Genomic DNA, 21,504 nt, shown 5'->3' on the forward strand with positions numbered 1-21,504 from the left:
GTGTATGTGTGTGTGTGTGTGTGTGTCAGGTGCGTGTGTGGGTCTGGTATATGTTTGTGCCTGTGTGTGCGTTTGTTTTTTGGGGTGTGTTTGAGCATGTGTGTGTGTATGCATGTGTGTAGTTGTGTGTTTTTGTATCTGGTTTTAGAATAGATGTGGACCACCCCCCTTTTTGATTAGATCAGACACTAAATTCAATCATTAAACACCACATCTTTATTAAAGCTGTTTCATTGTGTAACAGCAGCACACACTCATTTCAAAATAGCATGCGAAGCATAATAATAATAATAGCAATACAAAAAAAGACCAATAGAACCGATAGGGAAGATTGACTGACAATGCGAGCAGTGTCATTGAGTTAGCAGAGATGAGCTGCAGATACTGTTAGTGCGGCTGCTCTTCATGAGATGGTAAAATACTGCTCGGTCCTGACAGCTACCACCTCTCGCTATGATACCGTAGCGCTGCCTCACATGTTGCTTATGCCACTGAGGTTAGCTTTGATATCGCAGGAGCAGCCGGCGCTTCATAGCAACGGCACCCCATGTTGGTTTATATCTCTCTAAGCTGTCACCTGACACACACACCGTACACACACACACACACAAACACACACACACACACACACACACACCGTACACACACACACCGTACACACACACACACACCGTACACACACACACACAACCACACACAGACGCACACACACACACACACACACACGCACACACATACACAGAGACATGCATGTGCACAAACTCACTCATTCACACATACACACAAATAAATGAAAATAAAATAACAAAGGTGAACATAAATGATCCTGCTTGAATTTGGGTAACAAAGTATTGAGATGTTTGAGGTGTTGAGCAAACATGTTGAGTGATCAAGGTTAGTCAACGTTAATCATCCGGAATTCTCTTTTAACATCCAGGACTTTTGAAGGGGGCATTTTCGTTTGGGGATTAGATAATATCTTGTTTTATAATTGTACTTTTAACATATATATATATATATATATATATAAATATAAATATGCAATATATAAAGCTCCTTTGAAAATGATGTAGGTCACCAGGGTCCATCTGAAGTACCGGTTGCTAGGCAACGCCGTACACATAACCGGTCGGGGGGGGGGGGGGGGGGTGGGGTGACCTCACCTGTGGTGCCTCCCTATCATCTCCCTTGAAAGTCCAACGGAAAATCACTAGAGCGATGGATAGTGTTGCGGGTGGATAGTACCCAGTGGGTCCACCGGCGAGGAGAAGAATGAATACATTAATCAACAGTAATGGAGGGAAAAACACCAATGGTAACAAAAGCACATTATAGGAATGACCTCCATCTATAGAGATCAGCCGCCTTTAAAAGAAATCTTCTCTCTTTCAATACGGAGGCCGGGGAAGAAATGATGGCATCTCTCATCGTATGGAAGACATTCAATATCTCCATGTTCTTGACTCCCTCCTTGGGCCCTCGCTTTAGTCTCTCATTTATTTATTTAGCGTTTATTCTTTTCCCTAGAATGAACCGCAGGGGGTTCAGAGGTCAATGTGGGTTCGCAGACAACTCAATGAAGATGGAGACGATCGAGTCCACACACACATACATGCACGCACGCACACACACGCACACAACCACACGAAAACAAGCAGAAACACGCACACACACACAAACAAAATCATATGAGCCAAGTATGCATATATTTAAGCATCCCCCCTCCAACACACACACACACACACAGAGACACACACTGTCCCCAAGGTGGGTCAGCGTTGCCTAGGGAACAGAATGGATCGGATACACAGAGAGTCAACTGGACAGTCAGAAGAATGGCAGGTACAAGATATACGTGGAACAACGACACAATTATGTTTTTTGGAGGTGTGTGTGTGTTTGCTTGTGTGTGTGTGTGTGTGTGTGTGTTTATTTCAAACTGCGGAGGGGAACATATTTGCTGGGCTGCTAGGGAATCTAATAGGATTGTGAAGTGTGTGTTTGTGGCAGTGTTTGCGTTGAAGTGTGTCTGAGAGGGAAGGCGTTGCAGTGTGCATCTTACAGTGTGTGTGCTGGCGTGCATGCATTGAAGTGTGGATTGAAGTGCATTCTATGTGTTTGGAGGGTGTGCCTCAACGTGTGTGTGTGTGTGTGTGTGTGTGTGGGTGGGAGTGTGTCGAGTGTTTATGTCGGACTGGGTTTGTTCAAGTGTTTGTGTTGGACTGTATGCATTGAGGATTTTGTGATGCCGTATGTTATATATTATATGTGTGCATCAGAGAGAAAGTGCAAGTGAGTGTGTTGGAGTGTTTGCATGGAAGAATCTGTGTTAGAATGTGTGTGTGTATGTCTGTGAGTACGTCTTAGCAGTGTGTGCCTCTTAGTGTGTGTGTGCAAAGAGAGTGTGGACAGACTACATAAATGTAGAAAAACAGAAATAAAAACATTTTACATTCAGCCGGTGTAGCGTGGCCCCTCGGTCTTACATGATCACATTACGCAACTTGATTTGGAATCACTTTGGAGCCAGACGGCGTCCAAACCTTTATTATGCATTACAATTCTGGAAACTTTGAACACCGGTGCCAAATTGCTCCAGCCTGCTTCTGTTCTGCTGCCGAGACCCGACCATAGCGGCGACAAGCGAAGCCGGGGTTAAAACAGGGAGGACGCGCCATCCGTCGCGCTTCCTATGTCTGCACACTGCCAACGTCCCCTGACCATCCCCCCCCCCCCCCCACCCCCCATCTTCTCCTCCTCCCTCCTCCCCAAAAGACAAAGCGGACAAGCTGGAAAAAAATTGAAATAGGCTAGGGGAGTGGAGTATGTAGACAGCATTAACACAGGCCTTGTTCCATGAACACCTCCCGCTCTCCCTCTCTCTCTCTATCTCCCGCTCTCTCTCTCTCCCTCTCTCTCCCTTTCTCTCTCTCTCTCTCTCTCTCTCTCTCTCTCTCCCCTGTGATCTAGGGCTTTGTGCATGGAGAAGATAAACGGTTTGGAGCTGCGTGGGTTGTACTCCCTCCGGAAGCCCCCAACAATGCCAAGATGCCGACAGTGTGTGTGTGTGTGTGTGTGTGTGTGTGTGTGTGTGTCTGTGTGTGTGTGTGTGTGTGTGTGTGGGGGGGGGGGGGGGGTCTGGGGTAAGTTTTGTGGTGCTGAGAGGTGGGAGAGGGAGAAAGTCAGCGAGAGAGAGGGTGGAAGCTGGGGAGTTGGGAGAGCGAGGGTGGTGGTGGTGGGGGTGGTGGTGGTGGTGGTGGTGGTGGTGGTGGGGGTGGTGGTGGTGGTGGGGATGGGCGGTGTTCAGGAGATGCGCAGATGCCTGTGGACCTCAGAGACCTTCCAGAGGAAATGGAATGGAGGTGCCCCCCCGGGTGGGGCTGGCATCGACCAGAGCGACCCATCCCCCCCGATACCGTTTGCCATTTTCCTACCGCGGCCCGCTGAGAGCCGCTGCCCCCCCCCTCTCCCCTTCCAATCAATGGCTGCCGTTTTGGCTGGCAGATCTCCACTGGCTCACGGAGAACACGGCCGAGGTAATAAATGCTATCAGCCCCAAACATGATTAGCCTGAAATGGTGACGGCTCTGCCCCAGTGGACCGCTTCGCACAATCGGCCGCTCGGCTCCGCCTGTGAGTGTGTGTTTGTGTGTGTGAGTTGTGTGGGCTTGCACCAACATCTGTGCATTCGGTGGGGTCTTTTTCTTCCGGTTTTCTTTTTCTTTCAACGGGGGGAGGGATGTCACTCGTCCTCGGAGCGACTTTAAGGGGCTCCGGCGCCTCCCCGGTGTGGCTCTGCCAAGATCAACGTTATTGCAGACCTGAAATCAGGAATTGATTTCTGAGGCCGCAGGCCCAAAACGCTCCCTCCCACCGGGGCCCCGCAGCCTCTGGTGATGTCTGCAATTTCAAATATCAAGGTTTACCCGGTAACCCAGCTCCACCGAGCAGCGCCAATACCCAGCCCCCCGACGCCCCCCCCCTGCTCGCTGTCTCTCTCTCTGTTCCCACTGACGTACTTTTGGCTCATTAATATACATCTACATACTTTTTCCTCACCATCTGTCTGACACTGAAAGTGTGTCAACGCATAGGCTTATACGAAAAATAAATGTGTGCATGCGTAAACCATTCTCTTGTGTGTTTTTTTATACACATTCCGCATAGAGTGAGATTTTGATAATTGGTGTAGCTACGACGCATACATACACTCCACACTCAGATCAACATTATTTTAATCCGCCCGCAATCTATTCCTCATCGAATCGCGTACAAAACAAGAACACAAAAAGAGGTTTGAAGTGGGGACACAGAGAGAGCGAGGTACTGAACAGAGGACAGAGGGCAAAAGAGAAATGAAGGGCAAAGAGAAAGTGAGAAATGTAAGTCAAGAACAGTCAAGATATTATTAGACTATCGCGAGCGGTAGAGCTGCACGTTGACTCTCTAGGCAGTTCTGCACACTATAGGCTATAGTTCCACTGCTGTCCTCAATTTGCTGTTTGTGTGTCTGGGGATGAGCTGCACTGTGCGGTATAATGGCCACATCTTTGGTTCAGTTTTCCCCCTAACATTTTTGAAGGAGTGGCACTTTTGCAAATTACCAAGAGAACAAAAAAGGATACTGTTCTGAAAACAACACAAAAGCTATTATTCTGATCTTTATCGAGCAGAGAGAAATGTTGAGTCTCCCAGTGTGCAACCGTGTTTTACTCAGAAATGTACAAAAGGTCAAGTTGGAATTTGACCCGGACAAATTTAATTGTTAAATGTTTCAAAAGTTTCGCTAGGTATGTAGTTGTGGGTTTTGCAGTAATGTCACTTCACAGTACTTTGCTGTGCACGTTCAAAAGAGACACCTCTTGTAAGTGGTTCATCAGGCATGAATATTAAAACATTTCAATGAATGGACATTAAAACATTGATAATGAATTCCCCTTACATCTCGTAGGGCAGGCGCTTAAAACCACCAGGACATCTGGTATTGAGATTCTTTGTTTTATTCAAAAGCATCATTTCCATTTCATTGAATCGATCTGACACAATGACATTCCTCAAGTGCAATGCATAAGCAATAAATACACATATACTCCTTGGTTATACGATGGGACATCACATCACAAGGATGCAATGATATACAGTTTCAAATAAAACACTGTATAACAAGAGGATGGTTGATCCTCCGATTGGCACATGCTGATGCATTTCTTATCGTATGGCTGGGGGTGTTATTGGAGCAGAAAGAGAGCGAAAGCCTTCCGACGGTGCAGAAGACACCATCCACCACCCACAACGTTTTTATCTCCCTCGATTCAGGAAACACACTTAATCCTGTTCAGCATCACAACCACACACACACACACACACACACACGTCAAAATATCGTCAAACACACAAACCGATTCACATATGCATACGTTTGTGCACACATATGCTAATCTCGCGCCTCTCCTCTTCTGATGTGACCAACGACAAGACAACCGCAGCCGAGCAAGGCATTCAGACAATGCTAACGAGAGCGCTTCCCGCCCCTGTTAGAAGCTAGCTCTTGATCTAAGGAATGCTGGCGAGCCACCAGTAGCGCCACCACAAGCCAAACACAACCACACAGCAGCAGACAGGCAGGGAGAGCATCTATCGCTATTATTAACACGCCGGTTGCTAAGCAGACATTTGCTCTCAATGTCTTTCGATGGAGCGAGCGGCTTCACTTCCTGTGGCGATGCCTCTATAACGACTGCTGGTCTTCAAGACATAGTTGCCTAGAGAAGACACACACTGTGGCTCCAGTCCATTACCTACGCTGAAAGAACATCCACGAGGTAATAGCCACTCATTAGTTGTATAAAAGTAATCAGACGCTTAATACATTCACACAACTATATAATACACACTCTGAATGTACTTAGCCACTATAACGGGGATTCTTGCTATATATACTATGAGCCTTATACTAATACTATTTATAATACCCAATATCACCCATATGGTTGACTGGACATGGAGGAGGACATCTGTCGGGGCAGGTGTAAATAAATCCCATTCCTTGTATGCCACATATTCAAGTCTGTACAGCAGAACTCTGGGCACAGGAGTTGAGTCAGGCAAGATTTCTGGCAGGTTTATCTGGCTTTGGTGGAAGATAGAGATGGAACGGGGAGGAAGGCGAGGAAGGAATAAGAGAGGAGAAGAGAGAGGGAAGGGAGGGGTAACAGTTAGAAGTGCCACAGCTATTTTAAGTGGTGTGAAACTTTGTGAAAAATAGCAGATGCAATGCCTCCTCGCTGCATATTCAAGCACACTTTTCCATACATTTTTATTCCCCTCCCCGTAGAAAAGTTCTGACATCTACTTGACTGTTTGAATTTGTCTCTCTCGCCTTTCTTTTTTTTTCTTTTTTTAACGGGAAAGGAGAAGCAGTCACTTTGTACATCTCAGAAAACTTGGGGGCAATTCTTTTTCCCCCGCTGATGTATTTATCAGTGATGCAAGTCTCTGAACTTGACAGAGTGTTAGGCCTACTTGAACGCGCACTATCGCGGGCAGACAGCAAGCGGATGTCGCACATCAGAAACGATCATTTGATGGGCTCACACAACGAGAGGCCCCACTCTGTACGTCGACATACCACCAACGGACAAAACAACGTATGGCAGGCAGTCGCACACACACAGACGCATGCACACACACACACAAACACAGATACATACATACACACGCACACACACATACATACATACGCACGCACACACACATACATACATACGCACGCACACACACACACACACACGTACAAACATTCCGCGATGTATGCCTTTACACCGGCAAAGAGACCCTAGGGCAGGTTGGGGACGAATAGGTGCCGGCACGTTGTCATGGAAACAGAGACGACCGATAAGCCGTACCCGGGCGCGTTAAAGCACTTTCCCAGCCACATTTCTGTTTATGGAAACGCCACAGGATCAGCCAGCAGTCAGTGATCAAGCAGCGAACAGCTCTCCTGCTGAACAGAGCTCATTGTGTGAGAGGAGATGATATCTCAAGCTGTCTCGCGTGTCCACACTTTTAGAAGAGCAGGAATAAAGTCCAATTTAGACCAGCTCTCTCGACACTCTTGACACGTGTCTCTCGACACGATACATCCTGGTTCACTTCCGTCTACGGCTTAGGGTTTTTGTCATTTCTATATTAACGAGGCAAAGTATGACAAGTTATTGTCAATTATGCAAATGTTAACATATGCAGGTGGACACAAAATGGAAAAGAAAATGCGCAGAGTGCAAGTCTGTCAGAATGACTTTTCGGTCAAATCAGTGTAAATCATGCAATCAGTCCAATATCAAAGATGAGGCTGGATTACAAAGAGAGGGTTGCAATTAAAGCGGTAACCTCGAAGATTACTGTTTCGTTCTGTTTGGCGACATAAAGTGATTGCAGGTCTGTTTTTGGACCTCGCTAACCAGAGATCTAAGACAGTGTCGACCGTGAGACGTCAGTGAGAAGTTTAGCATTACCGGCGACGCTAGCAGGCCGGAAAAGATTTTCCGCGGGAATGTCACCACCGATTGCTGGTTCGTAACATACATAATTCAGCAAATGCATCATTGGCCATGACTCAATCAGCATTGTGTTACCTCATTTGGTGATAGTAACTTAACGGGTATCTAATTACCTGAAAATCGCATCGGCTATTTCAATCAAAATGTTTTACGAAAGGTTGCAATTCATTTAGAACAAATAAAATAAACAAAAATCATAAAAAAACGTTACATCTCGGTTATTGTTTTTTTCATATATAGAGAACACACTTAAGATTAATAATGCAATCAATTAACCTCTTAATCAAAATGAATAAGTGCAACCACAATATCGGGGAAAAGTATTGCAATGCTAATCTTTTCCATAATCGTGTAACCCTAAACAGAGCAAAGTTTGTTCATTCATAAGCACAAGGTGGGCGGTATTTTCAATCCGCAGCAAGGATTTCATTGGAGTGACACAGAAAAGTGGCCAACGCAGAGATAACCGTGATTATGTGAAGAGGCCAGCAAAATATCTACATTTACACTTTGGAATGTGTCATTATAGGGGTGAGGTAACAAGAATTTAAATGTTAAATTATTCTATGTAAACGTGTCTACATATTCTCTCTGTCAAAAAATGAAGTCATTCAAGTCATGTTTCTATAATGAAATAGACTCAGAGATGAAAGTCGTTCAATATTAAAACATTTTTTACATTTTGTCAGAATAAAATGCGAGTCTCAAGTGGCTTTACCCTTTGATAAAAGGCACTGAATGATGAGCAGGAATGGAAAAGTGACAAGTACCCATTCAGTGCTGCACTTGATCAGTGTAGAGTCCTTTGGTGTGATTACTAATTATTAAACCTGCACTATGTCACTTTTTCACACCAGCTAACACTTTTGTTCAAAATGATTTGAAATGACGGTATAATATTAATAAAAATCCCATCCACTGCTCCCCCTTGATTATTTAAATGGTAGCAGTTGATCACATTACTTTTGGCCATCATTCCAGAGGCGGATAAATTAAATGGATTTAAATTTATTCTTTAAATGTTCATCGTTCAAATACTTTTTCTCATCCAAAGTGATGGCTGCAGTGAAGAGGTTCTAAAATATAGAGATGAGATTGCATCATTTTCATTGTCAAATCCCCCCCCAAAAGATTTCAAGCCGACGTTATCACGGGGACCTATAAGCAGCAGTCAGGTGTTCCATTTGAATGTGTTTATTGTCATCCATGTTACAGTACTAAAGTAAAGGACATATAACTACATTTATCATGTACATATCAGTTCCATATCCCCAGATCACATCCACTCCCCTAGTCAATTACTGACAATAGAAATGCTTTAACTAGGCAATTAATAGTTTTTAATTTGAAACATAATTCTTAGCAGAAAGAGCACTAAGAAAATGAACACATCGAAACTGGTTCCTTCTGCTTTGAGTGAAGCTACATTGTTATTCTATTACATTTATACATTGTGTGTACAATATATGATATGTGTAATTGCACTTTTGACCAGGGGTTTCTACAAGGTAGGGGACAGTGAGGAATTACATTTACACCCATGTAAAGGTAAACAAGCATTGTTTACATTTGTCCACAATGCTTTTTTATTTGTTTAGCTAAACCACAAATGCACAAGGAATACAGATGAGTATGTAAGCTGATGCGAGACAAATAGCACTAACATATGAGCAGATAAATGGTGTGTCCCCAAATTTTCAACTTGCCAGATTGAACGCTTACCCTGATGAAACGAGTTGTTGAGGAAAAGGTCATGATAAACACAAGATATCACTGTAAACATAAATAGCGTCATTATTTTGTCAGGTACGGTTAGGTTGGTTTGCCAAAGACAAGTGATTGTTCGCTATTTAGCAAACACCTTAGGCGGGTGAGAGAATACAAGACAAGTCTTTAGTTAAAGACCTACAGAGTTGTTGTTACACTTTGACAACCTCTGGGTGAAAACGGACAGTTAGGTCCGTCTAACAAATAGTGGTATGGTAGCGCACACCGCGGTCAACACAGACATTCCTGTCCTGTTTTTCTTCCAGAGCAAACCAACCAAACACCAACCTCACATTGTCTGGTCAATACTTTAAATCCCAATGCGAAACAGACGGTTTATTTGTCTCCCCTCCAAACAGAGGGGAGGGAATAAATACATTGACAAACATCTGTGGTGACCCACAATGATCGCAGTGCGCCATTATGCAATAGCAACAATAATAACAATCAGAGCAACAAAGCACGCTGCTTCCCTATATTCTTTATGGATGGATTGGTCAAGCCACCACCTCGACCGCAACACAAAAACAGTGGCGTTTTGCGCAGAGTTCGATATGAAGATATATCCCTTAAAAAAAGAAAAGAAAAGAGAACCCATGCAATTCTTCCTGGGGGGGGGCTCTCAGAAGAAGGAGGTGTCGGAGGAGAGGGCCCCGGCCAGTCTGAAGTCCTCCCTCATGAGCACACAGAACAGGCGCTGGGGCAGGGCCTTGGAGTACGGCGCCGGCCGCGGGACGCACGTCCTCAGCAGGATCTCCCGCCCTGCGGGGGGCGGGAAGTCAGGCACGTTGAGGCCACCGCCCATTGGCTTCCTGTCGTCGGCCCCGCCCCCTGGACGGACCAGGTCGTCGTCCATGGGTGCCAATAGGGCTGCCTATGTTGGGGTGGGCAGAGACATTTTAAACTCACTTTATGGGCCACGCACAGACGCATAAAACCAAGAGATTTGCAAACGCCGAGGTCTACGGGTGTTCGTTAAAGCCTCCTGAATCGTTGGTACGCTGTACACATAAAGCAAAGGGGTCCACCGGGTCCGTCTGTCGAAATGGCCAAAGCAAATCCAGGCAATAAAACATAATCCTTCATTGATTTCATCAATTGTGTTCATAAAGAGGAGGGGGAAATGAAGGTAAAAGAAGGATTTGCCAGGTTTAAGACTAATGAGACATGGATTGCACGGAAAGGGTGACAATTCGATATGGGGAGACTTGCTGGCACACCATGCGTACGCCACTAGCCTGAGTCACACCAGACATCTCGGGTACAGAGCTGTGACATGCGTACCTAAAACAGAGCGAGGCATGGTTAAAACATACTTTTTTTAAGGGTGGATAACATGGCCCCAGTAAAAGGGGAGCTGGCTCAGGTTTGTACCTGCAGTGTTATTTATTACAAATGAAAAACAAAAGATTAAAGCTTTGAAACAAAGCTTGAATCTATGATGACACCAGGATTGGTGTTTTGGCAGGGGTTTTGATACAAAACTGAAAGATGTTGTTCCAGCAGGTATTCTCTGGATCAATGGAAATACAACTGCACCGAGATAAACTTGGAAAAAGGAGCCCTTGCTTAGGGATAAAGTAGCCCTGCCAGTGTAAATGATGGTCCTCCACTTACAACCCAAAACTTCCCTCCAGTTCCAGGTCCCGTCACCACTGTGAAGACCTACACACCAGAATCCCCAAGGATTGTTATCCGATTGCTTCAATAATGGCCATTAGGGACAGTGGTTAAAACAGTTATTAAAGGTTCAGGAATGAGAACTAGCACTACTACAAAACTATTGCTACAAAACTAATGCTACAAGACTAGCGATCGGTCGTAAGGGCAACAAATATACTAGCATTTGCTATGTTGGACGGAACGTCCCGCTAAAGCAAGGCTATGGTGAAGCTCTGCCATACAAACCTCCATGTCACCCAGAAAGCCCTGATCCCCCCGCACCAAGGGTCCAACAAGAGAAAACGAGGGCAACAAAGAGCAGAGGGGTTAGCTTGAGAGGGATCAACCATTCTGGAGGACAAGGACAATCCTTCCTGGGACAGGGTGAAAGGGTACTTTGGGTGTAGTTGACGGTGGGTGGAGGTCAGCTCGGTGAATGGTTGGTCAAATTTAGGAAGGAGCGAGGGAACACCGCTGGTTTCCATTGTGCTCTCAGAGTCCAGCTCGTCTGAAAGGGACTATTCCTTGCACCATACAATGACACAGAGGGTGGCCAACAGGGACTGCAGCAGTCTCTAGCAATGTGCTCACAGGGATTCGGCTTGTGGAGTTGCCCATATGGACATGTCCGTGAACAGATTGGCTGCCGGTATACTTTCTGCAAACACTCATGCCTGAACTGGTTCGCAATTTCCTATATTTGGTAGGGATTGAGATCATGGATATGTTAACTTGACGTTGTGCCAAAAAGCCTTCCTAATATTAATTTAAATGAAACTGGGTCACCCGGGGAGAAGGCCCTAGCTGCATTATGCTGGGCGTTCTCTAATCCTAGGATCACCGCTCTGTGACTCGAGATTCTATCATCATCACTTATTTACAATGGATGTCCCATTAGAAACTGGCTGAATGTTAAAGGATCTTTAAGTAACTGATAGGCCGAGCCATGTTGGTTTCTAGGATTTATATTATTTTCAGGTATTAAGCCAATAGTAGCAGCACTTTCCTTCCGTACACTACAGCTCTGCTCCGAGTTAGGTCAATGCCGGGCTAGAGAGCTGCACTCAAGAAGACCAGCATCTCAGGGTTTGTGTTTGATGCAGAGCACTTTGGCTCCTGCCTTGCTTACTCTTGGAGTGGAGGATCGGCTTCACCGATTTAAAAATGAATACAATATATGTACCACGCATTAATCTGGTGTTGAACTTTGATCCGAATACTTTTGTACTAAAGCTGTGTTTGTGAAATTGAAACATTCTTGTTTTTGTTTATCATAATGTTATCTAACAGCTGGCCACAAGTTGGAAGCCGGTCCCCCCGAGGTTGGAAATGATTATTCTAAAACACACGCAATGAGCCAGTGTGGACTTTTGCGCTGTGCCAATTAACTACACTAGATAATTGTGCCAATTACAGTATCTAGTCTTTGGATGAAACTTCTGACCTGACTACAAACCTCAAGTCACAATCATTATGCAGACGTTCTCTGTTGGCTTCGTAACCACAGCAGCTCCAGAGCCCTTCCATTTTGCAGCAGACTGCTGCTTGTATTTGAAGTACACTACAAGCTTCGCACTTGAGTCTGTGTGCGCGCATAATCCATTGGGAGGGGTTTTAGTTCTAATAAGAGTGAGTGTATTAGTACAGAAATGGCCAGTGTATTTTCCCAGAGGAGGGGGTGGGGAGCAGGAGGGAGTTGGTCTAGTTGCTAATGGTTACCTCATCACTGGTGAAGTCAGTCAGCTTGACATGGGTGATAGGCAAGCAGCGTTAGGAGAGAAAAAACGACACAAACACAAAACACATGTAACACAATGGAGGTAGAACAACCCCAGTAACCAACCGCACACAAAAACATCTCCGCCACAGTAAGAAAAGAAAAAAAGTGACAGTAGGAAAAGGAAATAATTGAGGATCAGTTATAAAACTGACCGACGCCGTTTCGTTTACGTGAAACACGTTGAACACACTAATGATGAGCGTGCAATCGAGCCATGCCAAAGACTAGCAAGAGTCCAGAAGAGAGGGAAGGAGCGAAGCCACAGCACAGAGTTCTTCGTGTCCACTGTCCAAGCAATCTCACAGCTCAGGTTTGAGGCGGAGCCCATGCCATCAAATCCACAGTCTGTCTGACTGTCTGTCTATCTGTCTGTCTACTGGGAGAAACTCACCTTTATGCTGTGTGCTCATTTCACCTGATTTCCATATGCTTGGGATAATTGCTAGCTTTCTATTTAGAGTGTGGCAATGCACAGCCTATAATTTAATGCTCAGACATCTCACGCCGGAGAAAAGAAGCAAAGGGGTAGAAAAGTGATAGTGGAGGTGGAGAGGAAGAGAGATGGAGCGAGAAATAAAGAGAGAGAGCGAGAGATAGATAGAGGGAGAGTGTAAGAAAAGGGAGGGTTCTCTTTTCACACCATTGTTTTAACTGCGCAGCGCATGCACGCACACACACGCACACACACACGCACACACAAAGAGGCAACGGCGCAGCAGAAGGTGTGGAGCCAAACATTCACTCCCAAGATTTTTCTTCTTGCATTTCTTCGCGAAAACAAGAAGCGTGGCGAGGATCTGGAGCTGCAGGCGCCTCATTCATTAGTTGATGAACTATCGAATACAAAGTTACACCAGAAAGTAAAACTATATATATATATATATATATCAATGAAAACTCATCCTTTCAAATGTGCAGAAGACCAGCTCCTCTGCAGACACACATTATCCAAGTTCATGCTGGTTTCACCAGTTTGTCGGATGTGCATGAGGTGTTTATTCCACACCAGGCATGGCGGGAGCGGTGGAGGTTATTCTCAGACAGCTTGATTTCCATAACCAATAACACATGCTGGGCGTCCAGGCGCCAGGTGTGGACGAGGCTGGGGGGGGGGAGGCTGTTGTTGTGTTGTCTTTGCTGTCATTTCAAATCAGGGTATATCAGGCACGTTGAAGCACATGCGCGCACACACTGCCCTCGCACTGTTGCACGTACACACTTGCAAGCACACACAAATACGCACGCATACACCTGTTCCCCGACCCTTCTGCTGATTGTAACAGAAAGGCGGAGGGGGGTAGATAGGGAAAAAAAGGCTTTGCTTGTGTTTTTTTCTTGTGGTGTAGCCTCTTGAGCAAAGTCCTGCTCAGGAATAAAAATGTTTTTTTTGAAAGTTACGGTAAACTCAGCAATGTGAGGCTGCGTCGTGACAGTTGCTGCGGCAACGACCCATCCTAACTGCTGACGACACAGCAAACCGCTGAGTCCGACCCTAACAAAGTGAAGCCTCCTAAACCAACTGCCGACTGCAGTTTGCTTTTTCACCAGCCAGTCTCTAAATGGCAAAGGTCAAAGGTCTTCAATCAAATGGGTCCCGTCTGGGAGCACTGTGAGACGATGGGCCGTTCTGTGTCAAGGTTTAGCTCTCAATGTGTTCAGAATTGCTTTATCGCTGTGTGTGTGTCTGTGTGTGTGTGTGTGTGTCTGTGTGTGTGTGTGTGTGTCTGTGTGTGTGTGTGTGTGTGTGTGTGTGTGTGTGTGTGTGTGTGTGTGTGTGTGTGTGTGTGTGTGTGTGTGTGTGTGTGTGTGTGTGTGTGTGTGTAGCATCCATCCCAGCATTCATGGTAAGGGAGGCAGAAGTTACTATAAGGGATGTGTCCAATTAATCGACTAAATGATGCTGTGCTTGCTGGTCGGCACCAAAAGTACTCCTACAGTAGTAGTCGGTTAAACGTTTGGGTTTTTGGTGATAGACAAAATTTTAATGATTGCCTTGTCAACCCAAATCAAATATTTATGGAACATGTGTTAGTCCTACGAACAGTATTAATGCGTCATTATGCTGGACCATATTTGCTGTGTGGTATCTGGACATTTAACAAGACGTTAACATCAAACCGAATCATATTTTGTCATATAGAATAAAAGATTAAGCATTTCAAACTGCTCTTATGATACACGCAACATTTTCGTAAGACCAGGATTAGCCTCTTAGATTGCAATGTGCTCAATTTCATCTGATTTCTACGTGTATCTTTATTCTTCTGTTGGAAGGAACACCCCTTCTGATTATCTGCATGTTCTGGATGGCAGGTATCCCGCTCAGTGTGATCGTCCTTGGGTGCCAGGGGAAGGGCTGCGTGTGTAGGAGGTTAGGGTGCGTTCGGGGGTATATCGCTATACGTGCCTAGGGCAGGTGGGCAGTGTGTGTGTGTGTGTGTGTGTGTGTGTGTGTGTGTGTGTGTGTGTGTGTGTGTGTGTGTGTGTGTGTGTGTGTGTGTGTGTGTGTGTGTGTGTGTGTGTGTGTGTGTGTGTGTGACACGGAGGGGCTCTCTTTACCCTCTGAGAGCTGACAAACAGCTTGTGGATGATGCTGCCAGCCGGCCCGCGTCCAGCGCCCAACACCGCCACCTCGGGCTCCTCCAGCAAGGAGCTGACGAACCTGAGCAGGCAGCAAGACAGGCAGACAGACAGACAGACAGACAGACAGGCAGAGTGAGGGATGGGAGGGAGGGAGAGAGAGAGAGATGGGAGATTGTGAGAGAGGAGAGATACAGAGAGTGACATATAAGAAAGAGAGACAGACAGACAGAGATGGGGGGGGAGAGAGAAGGAGAGATACAGATAGACATGAGCGAGATAGATAGAGAAAGGGGGGAGTGAGAGACAGAGAAGGGGGGAGAGAGCAAGAGAGCAGGTAAGATATATATAGAGAGGGACAGGAGATGGAAAAGGAGAGAGCATAAAACAGGTATGAGAAAAGTAAGAATTTGAAGACGAGAGAAAGTGGAATATGACAAAGGAGAGAGACAGAAAGATGGCAGAAAATAATGAAAGAAGTACAGAGGTGATAAACAGAGAGGGGAGAGAGGAAAGGAAGAATCAAAGTACCGAGAACGGTCAGCGCAAATAGGAGGATGTTGTCAGAATCTGTGCCAAGAAAAAAAACCTGATTTAACAAATATCTAGTATCACGAATCAATCGATGACATTTAATCGCTCCTGTCTTGGCCACAATCTGCCCATTTGTGTAAAACAGGAGGATTTCTGACGAACACCCACACAGTGCTCTACCAATAAAAACAAATCACTGCAAGAGCAACCAAAACACCCCAACAGCACTTACCTTTACAAGTTGAGCCTGCCTCGTCCAAATTCCCAGTGTTTTTTTTTCTCTCCCTCTTTTACTTAGCAAGTATTATCCTATCCCAATTCCATCCATCCATCTCACTATATTAGCAAGTAGGGGAATCTGCAAATATGGCAGATTAAACCCAATATCCGTCAATGTCCAGGAGTGGGTAAGTAACGCTTAGCGTCTTAAATTGCAGGGGGGGGGATGAGTTCTGGGACGGAGCCGGGACTCAGAGCTCTCTACTGACACAGCAGCTTATCCAGGACAAGTGCTCTGGAGACGGGGAGAGAGGACGTCGCTCCGGGCCTGCCCTGGGTGTCCTCTTAATGAGTCCTAATGCTGTGTGTGTATACGTGTGTGTGTGCGTGCGTGCGTGCGTGTGTGTGTGTGTTTATACATATGTGTGTGTTTATGTGAGTGAGGGTGTTCCGTCCTGTTCTACGGAACATAAAAGGTATTTGTGTGTGCGTGTGTGTGTGTGTGTGTGCGTGTGTGCGCGTGTGTGTGTGTGTGTGTGTGTGTGTGTGTGTGTGTGTGTGTGTGTGTGTGTGTGTGTGCGCATGTCTACCAGAGATGCAGACATTGTTCATGTGCACGTGTGCGTGGGTTCTGGGACTGATCCGTACACTGTGTTTGAGTGTGTGTCATCTGAGTGTCGGTCATGATATCAATCTTATTTTCTCTTGAAATTAATCGAATGGAAATGTATGAAAAAAGTGGCAGGGTAATAACAAATTCTGGTCCTTTCATAACTGAAAACTTCAGGTTAAAGAGATTTAAATCTTAAGAGTTATGATACATTTAAAAACACCATTGCACACGGTAAGAAGACAAAATGTAATGTTGGTTTAAGACTTCTCCTAAAATCTGAAGAAGGCCGAATATTGTCAGCCTCTGTCTAAATTGGAAAACACAATGCAAATATTTGGAACACGCCTTGGGTTTTGAATACATTTGGTATGTATGTATGCACAGGTACACACACACACACACGCACACACACTTTCTTTGTTATTAAAGAAGGCTGACATGTGCTCCATGGCTCATGGTGACACTGGCCTCATGTTATATGGGACTTTAATACTTTTAATAAAAACACAATGCTGGTTTTAACAGAGGCTGGAGGTGGTGAAGGGCGGGAGCCATACACTATTACCCTTCACGCCCACACACCCACCCACATCTCCACCCGTGTCGGCTGACATATATTAGCTCCCCCAGGAAAAGAGAACGAGAAGTGAGAGCGAGAGCACGAGTGCAAGAGAGAGAGAGCAAGAGAGAGCGAGAGAGCAAGAGAGCAAGAGAGCAAGAGAGAGAGAGCAAGATCGAGAGAGAAAGAGAGCAAGAAAACAAGAGAGAGAGAGAGAGAGAGAAAGAGAGAGAGAGAGAGAGAGAGAGAGAGAGAGACAGAGAGAGGGAGTTGGAGAAAGAGAGAGAGGATCAGGCGCTGGTGGTAAAATGAAAAAGCAGCTTGTGATATTAATAAAGAGAGAGAAAGAGGGAGAGAGATCGAAAGAGAGGCAAAAGACATGGAGGAGTTTTGATGGAGTTAATGCTTTAAGGGGTGGGGCGGGGGTTCTGCTGGGTTAAGACCAGTTCAGATAGTGGATCTCCAAACCACAGAAACCTGCAGAACCAAAGAATGGACCCAGAACCCTACAAAGGGTCAGCTTTTGAAACCAGCAAAGTTTGGGAACATTTCGATTTGCCGGACAATGAACCACACCAAGTTGTGTGTTGGCTGTGCCACAATGAAGTGCGGCATACAACATTTCAACTGGCACTCTGAGGAACCAGTTTGGCTACAGCCATGTTGGCATTAAACACAGCCGAGAACAGACCTTCAGATGCATTTAAAATAGAATCACTCTAATGAAATTAGATTAAGCATTTCAAATGGCTCTTACATTCCCACAATATTGGTTCCGCCCATGTTTGGCCTCTTCCATTGCAATGTGTTTATTTTGAACAGATTTCTAGGTATTTCTCTTATTATAGATTGGTCTACAAAACCCGGGGGCTCGGAAGTTGTGACGCACACCAAGAGCTTTGGCTGCAGACTTTTCTGTTTGTTTGCTTCAGCTGGGCTCAGATCGGATGAGCGGCAGCCAGACTTCAATACACATACCACACAGAGTATAGCTGTAGCAACACCACATGTCCTTTATACCTGGTGGACAATACCTAAGGATGTTCTCACTGCTACGTGGAGGGCATCAAACACCAACTGATGGATGGCTGGATGGATGGATGGATGGATGGGGGGGGGGGTTGGACGGGGTGTGCGCTTGCATGCGTGGGACACTCACTTCTCCAGATCTTCGGAATCCTCTCCTGCCTCAGCTTTGCCTATGCCAAACTTTGCCTTGAGGGAACGGGCGCGGGCAATGACGGTCTCCACCGCCACCAGCTGACTGATGACTTCCTGTCAGCAGGGGAGAGCCGCGAGGAAGAGACACGGTGTTCAAGGGCATTGGACAATCATCCCCCTCAACATTGAATAAAGGAACACCATAGACCAGGGTACGCCCGTTTAGAGGGTTTGCTCGGCCATTAAGGTAACCCGGGTACTGATGTTAGGTCAGTTGAGAAATTGACAGACGTGCCAAATCCAACAATAACGTTTGACGAGATTGATACGTAATGCCCCAGCCGTTCTTGACTTATTATAGTGTTGTGTTGATTAGCATCCTTGTTTTGATTGGCAGCATTGAAGACACTGATGACTGGCTTGATACAAAACAAGACATTTGAGTATGTTTACGTGCATAAACATACTCATAGTTTTTGAACTGCCCGTCAATGATCTTTTGTACGAATCGATTTCTCAGAAAGATGTTTCCGCTCCGAAAGTGAGTTGTACTGTGTGCCATTGTAGGTCAATAATGTGTAAAGACCCAACATGCATCTTGTTTACGTGTTTGCGCGTATTTCCGGGTGAGTGCTCCATAAAAATCGGAATATCTTATTTGGATCTGATAAACTAGGTGTTGGGAAGCGGGAATTGTTCCGGGGAGAAACAGGGTCACGAAACAGCACTTTAGCCTTGTTGACATTAGGGTTGGGCAATATGCATTTTCTTACACCACTGAAACATTGAGGTTTGCGGCCCAGCCGTTTTGTTCAATTACGCGAGAGCGCCCTCATACAAGTCCCTGGCATGAGCTGTGGCGCTCTCTTCTGCCACAGGGTGGGACCAATCGTCTGCAAATCAGTCTTTTCCCCGTTCTTGTTTCATACATTATAAACCCATTAACAAATCCAGTATAAGGCTACTAGGCATGTTTGATTAATAGACTAGGGATGAATTATGACCTTCATAAACTTGCCATTCGTAACGTTGTTTAAGTGGGTTAGGCTAGGAATACAAGCCGAAAGGAATTGTTAAATCAGCGATATATCTGGCGATCGGATGCCTCAAACGGGGGGCTTTGAAAAGCAGTTCTACCAGGAGATGGAGCGACGACGCTGCCAGTCAGCTTGAGAACAGCATTAGCATCGTGTTTCATTATTCTGCTCCATACTCTGCATGAAGGCCGATTTAGTTTGAGACCTTACATTTTACCTTACTCATTTGTGCTCATCTCACATGCTGTTTAAGGTCTTGGAGTAAAAAAAAAGGAATCAGCATACCAGCACTTTAAACTCCCGCTTTCATCAATATTTATATATCCTAAGCTTCGCTCACACATTGACCTTAAAGCCATAAAGGACGGATTATTTGGGGGGAAACGGGGTTTTGGATCGGGCCCTCAACTTTTTACACAACCGGGATATACTGCTCTATCGGGAAATCCCCCATCCCTTGTTGACAAGTCTGCTAAGAAACCTGGAGTAAGCAGGTTACAAATGGGTTGGTAGTGTGCATGTAAGCGCACTGTTCGTCTGATAATTTGCATCCATCTATTGGCTAAAAGGCACTGAGTCGGGATCGAGGCCAAAGATAAGATGGGGTGATAGATAGAAACATAACAGGGACAGAACAGACAGAAGGGATTGGACTGACTTCTAGCTTCTTGTGGTCGGGGTTGGGGTGTCGTAGCTGCTTGCTGGCATGAGAAGTGGCCTGCTGGACGGCTTTCTTCACTGAGGGGATGTCCTCCAGGGACTCTGAAAGAGGGCAAGAAACCTAAATGAGATAACATCATAACAGAGGACGGAGATAGAAACACGGAGAAACACAGAGAAAGTCTTCCGGGCATGTTGGCCTTCTGAATATTCCTATGTAGGCTATTGGCCTTCATGGTCTTCCTCTTAGCATTAAACTTTCATAGGTTCTCCGTCCCTGGTGCTTAAATTGTGCTGCTCACTTACCTCAAGCTGTGAGGTATTAGAATAAAAGAGCCCTTCTAGCATTTCCAACCAACCCCATCCTTCTCCAAGGCAAACACCCTTAACCCCCCCCACACACACATCCACCACCCCCACACACACACACACACACAGCCCAACCATCCCCTTTTCTCCCCACACACACTCACTAACCCCCCACACCCACACCTTGAGACAAACACACAAACACACACACCTTTAAAACACACACACACACACATCTTTAAACACCCACACAAACACAAACACTGTTAATCTCACACACACACACACACTTTTAAACACACACACACACACCCACCCTCCTCCTTGAGCTTGAGCACGGCAGCGTGCAGGATGCATGGCAGGAGATGCCGGGTCAGGTCAGCTGGTTTTTGGACTGACAGGTAGTGCAGGACCTGAGACAGCGAGAGAGAGGGAGGGAGGGAGGGGCGAGAGGGAGAGATACTGAATGTTAGACCTAAGCATTACTTTTTCTCCCTGCTTAAATTCTATGACCCTTTGGCTCCCCCCCCTCTCCCCCCCTCCCTCCCCCCCTCTCCCTCCCTCCCTCCCCCCCCCTCCCTCCCACCGACGATGATTGCAGAAGCTGTCATGGACCCCAGCGCGGTATTTGACATTTCTAAAAGCCGTTATTCTTTTGAGTAAGTGGCTCGCTCGCACACTTTTGCCTCCCCCCCCCCCCCCCCCCCCCCACCCTTTTAAGTTCCGCTCGCCGCACGCTGCAGCCCCAACACCACCAGACCGGCCGTAGCGGAGGACTGTGCTGCATCCTAATGCACCGCCTCGTACCTCCGAAAACCCACCGCCAGGGTCATCTGTTCGCCCCGGACGTGTAGGAGCAGATGGGCGGGGGCATGGGCGGGTGGAGGAGCGTGGGTGATGAGGAGAGAGAGAGGGTGGACATGATGGTTGTACGGTCCCCCTGATCACAGCCAAAGGCTGCTCTATTCCTGAGCTGCCAGGAGGAGCCTGTGGAAACACGGACGGAGGGCCTCCTCTCTCCAGTGGGGATCTGGAAGGCAATCAGCGGCCAGAGCCCTTCGACC

At 46.1% G+C, this 21,504-nt stretch overlaps 1 protein-coding gene across 1 annotated transcript in view; it reads right to left on the minus strand.

Moving 5' to 3' along the window:
* Positions 1 to 8,757: 8,757 nt before the first annotated feature.
* rab3gap1 (RAB3 GTPase activating protein subunit 1) overlaps positions 8,758 to 21,504 on the minus strand; it is a 44,691-nt gene continuing 31,944 nt past the window's right edge. Inside the window, exons 20-24 of the mRNA XM_079732382.1 lie at positions 20,757 to 20,853; positions 20,130 to 20,233; positions 18,433 to 18,548; positions 15,328 to 15,430; positions 8,758 to 10,200 (exon numbers count right to left, since the gene is read on the minus strand). Coding sequence (XP_079588508.1) covers positions 9,949 to 10,200; positions 15,328 to 15,430; positions 18,433 to 18,548; positions 20,130 to 20,233; positions 20,757 to 20,853 — 672 coding nt within the window. The 3' untranslated portion in view covers positions 8,758 to 9,948. The remainder of the gene's footprint in view (positions 10,201 to 15,327; positions 15,431 to 18,432; positions 18,549 to 20,129; positions 20,234 to 20,756; positions 20,854 to 21,504) is intronic.

This window comes from Pollachius pollachius, assembly GCF_949987615.1.
Source record: "Pollachius pollachius genome assembly, chromosome: 3".
Taxonomy (NCBI): Eukaryota; Metazoa; Chordata; class Actinopteri; order Gadiformes; family Gadidae; genus Pollachius; species Pollachius pollachius.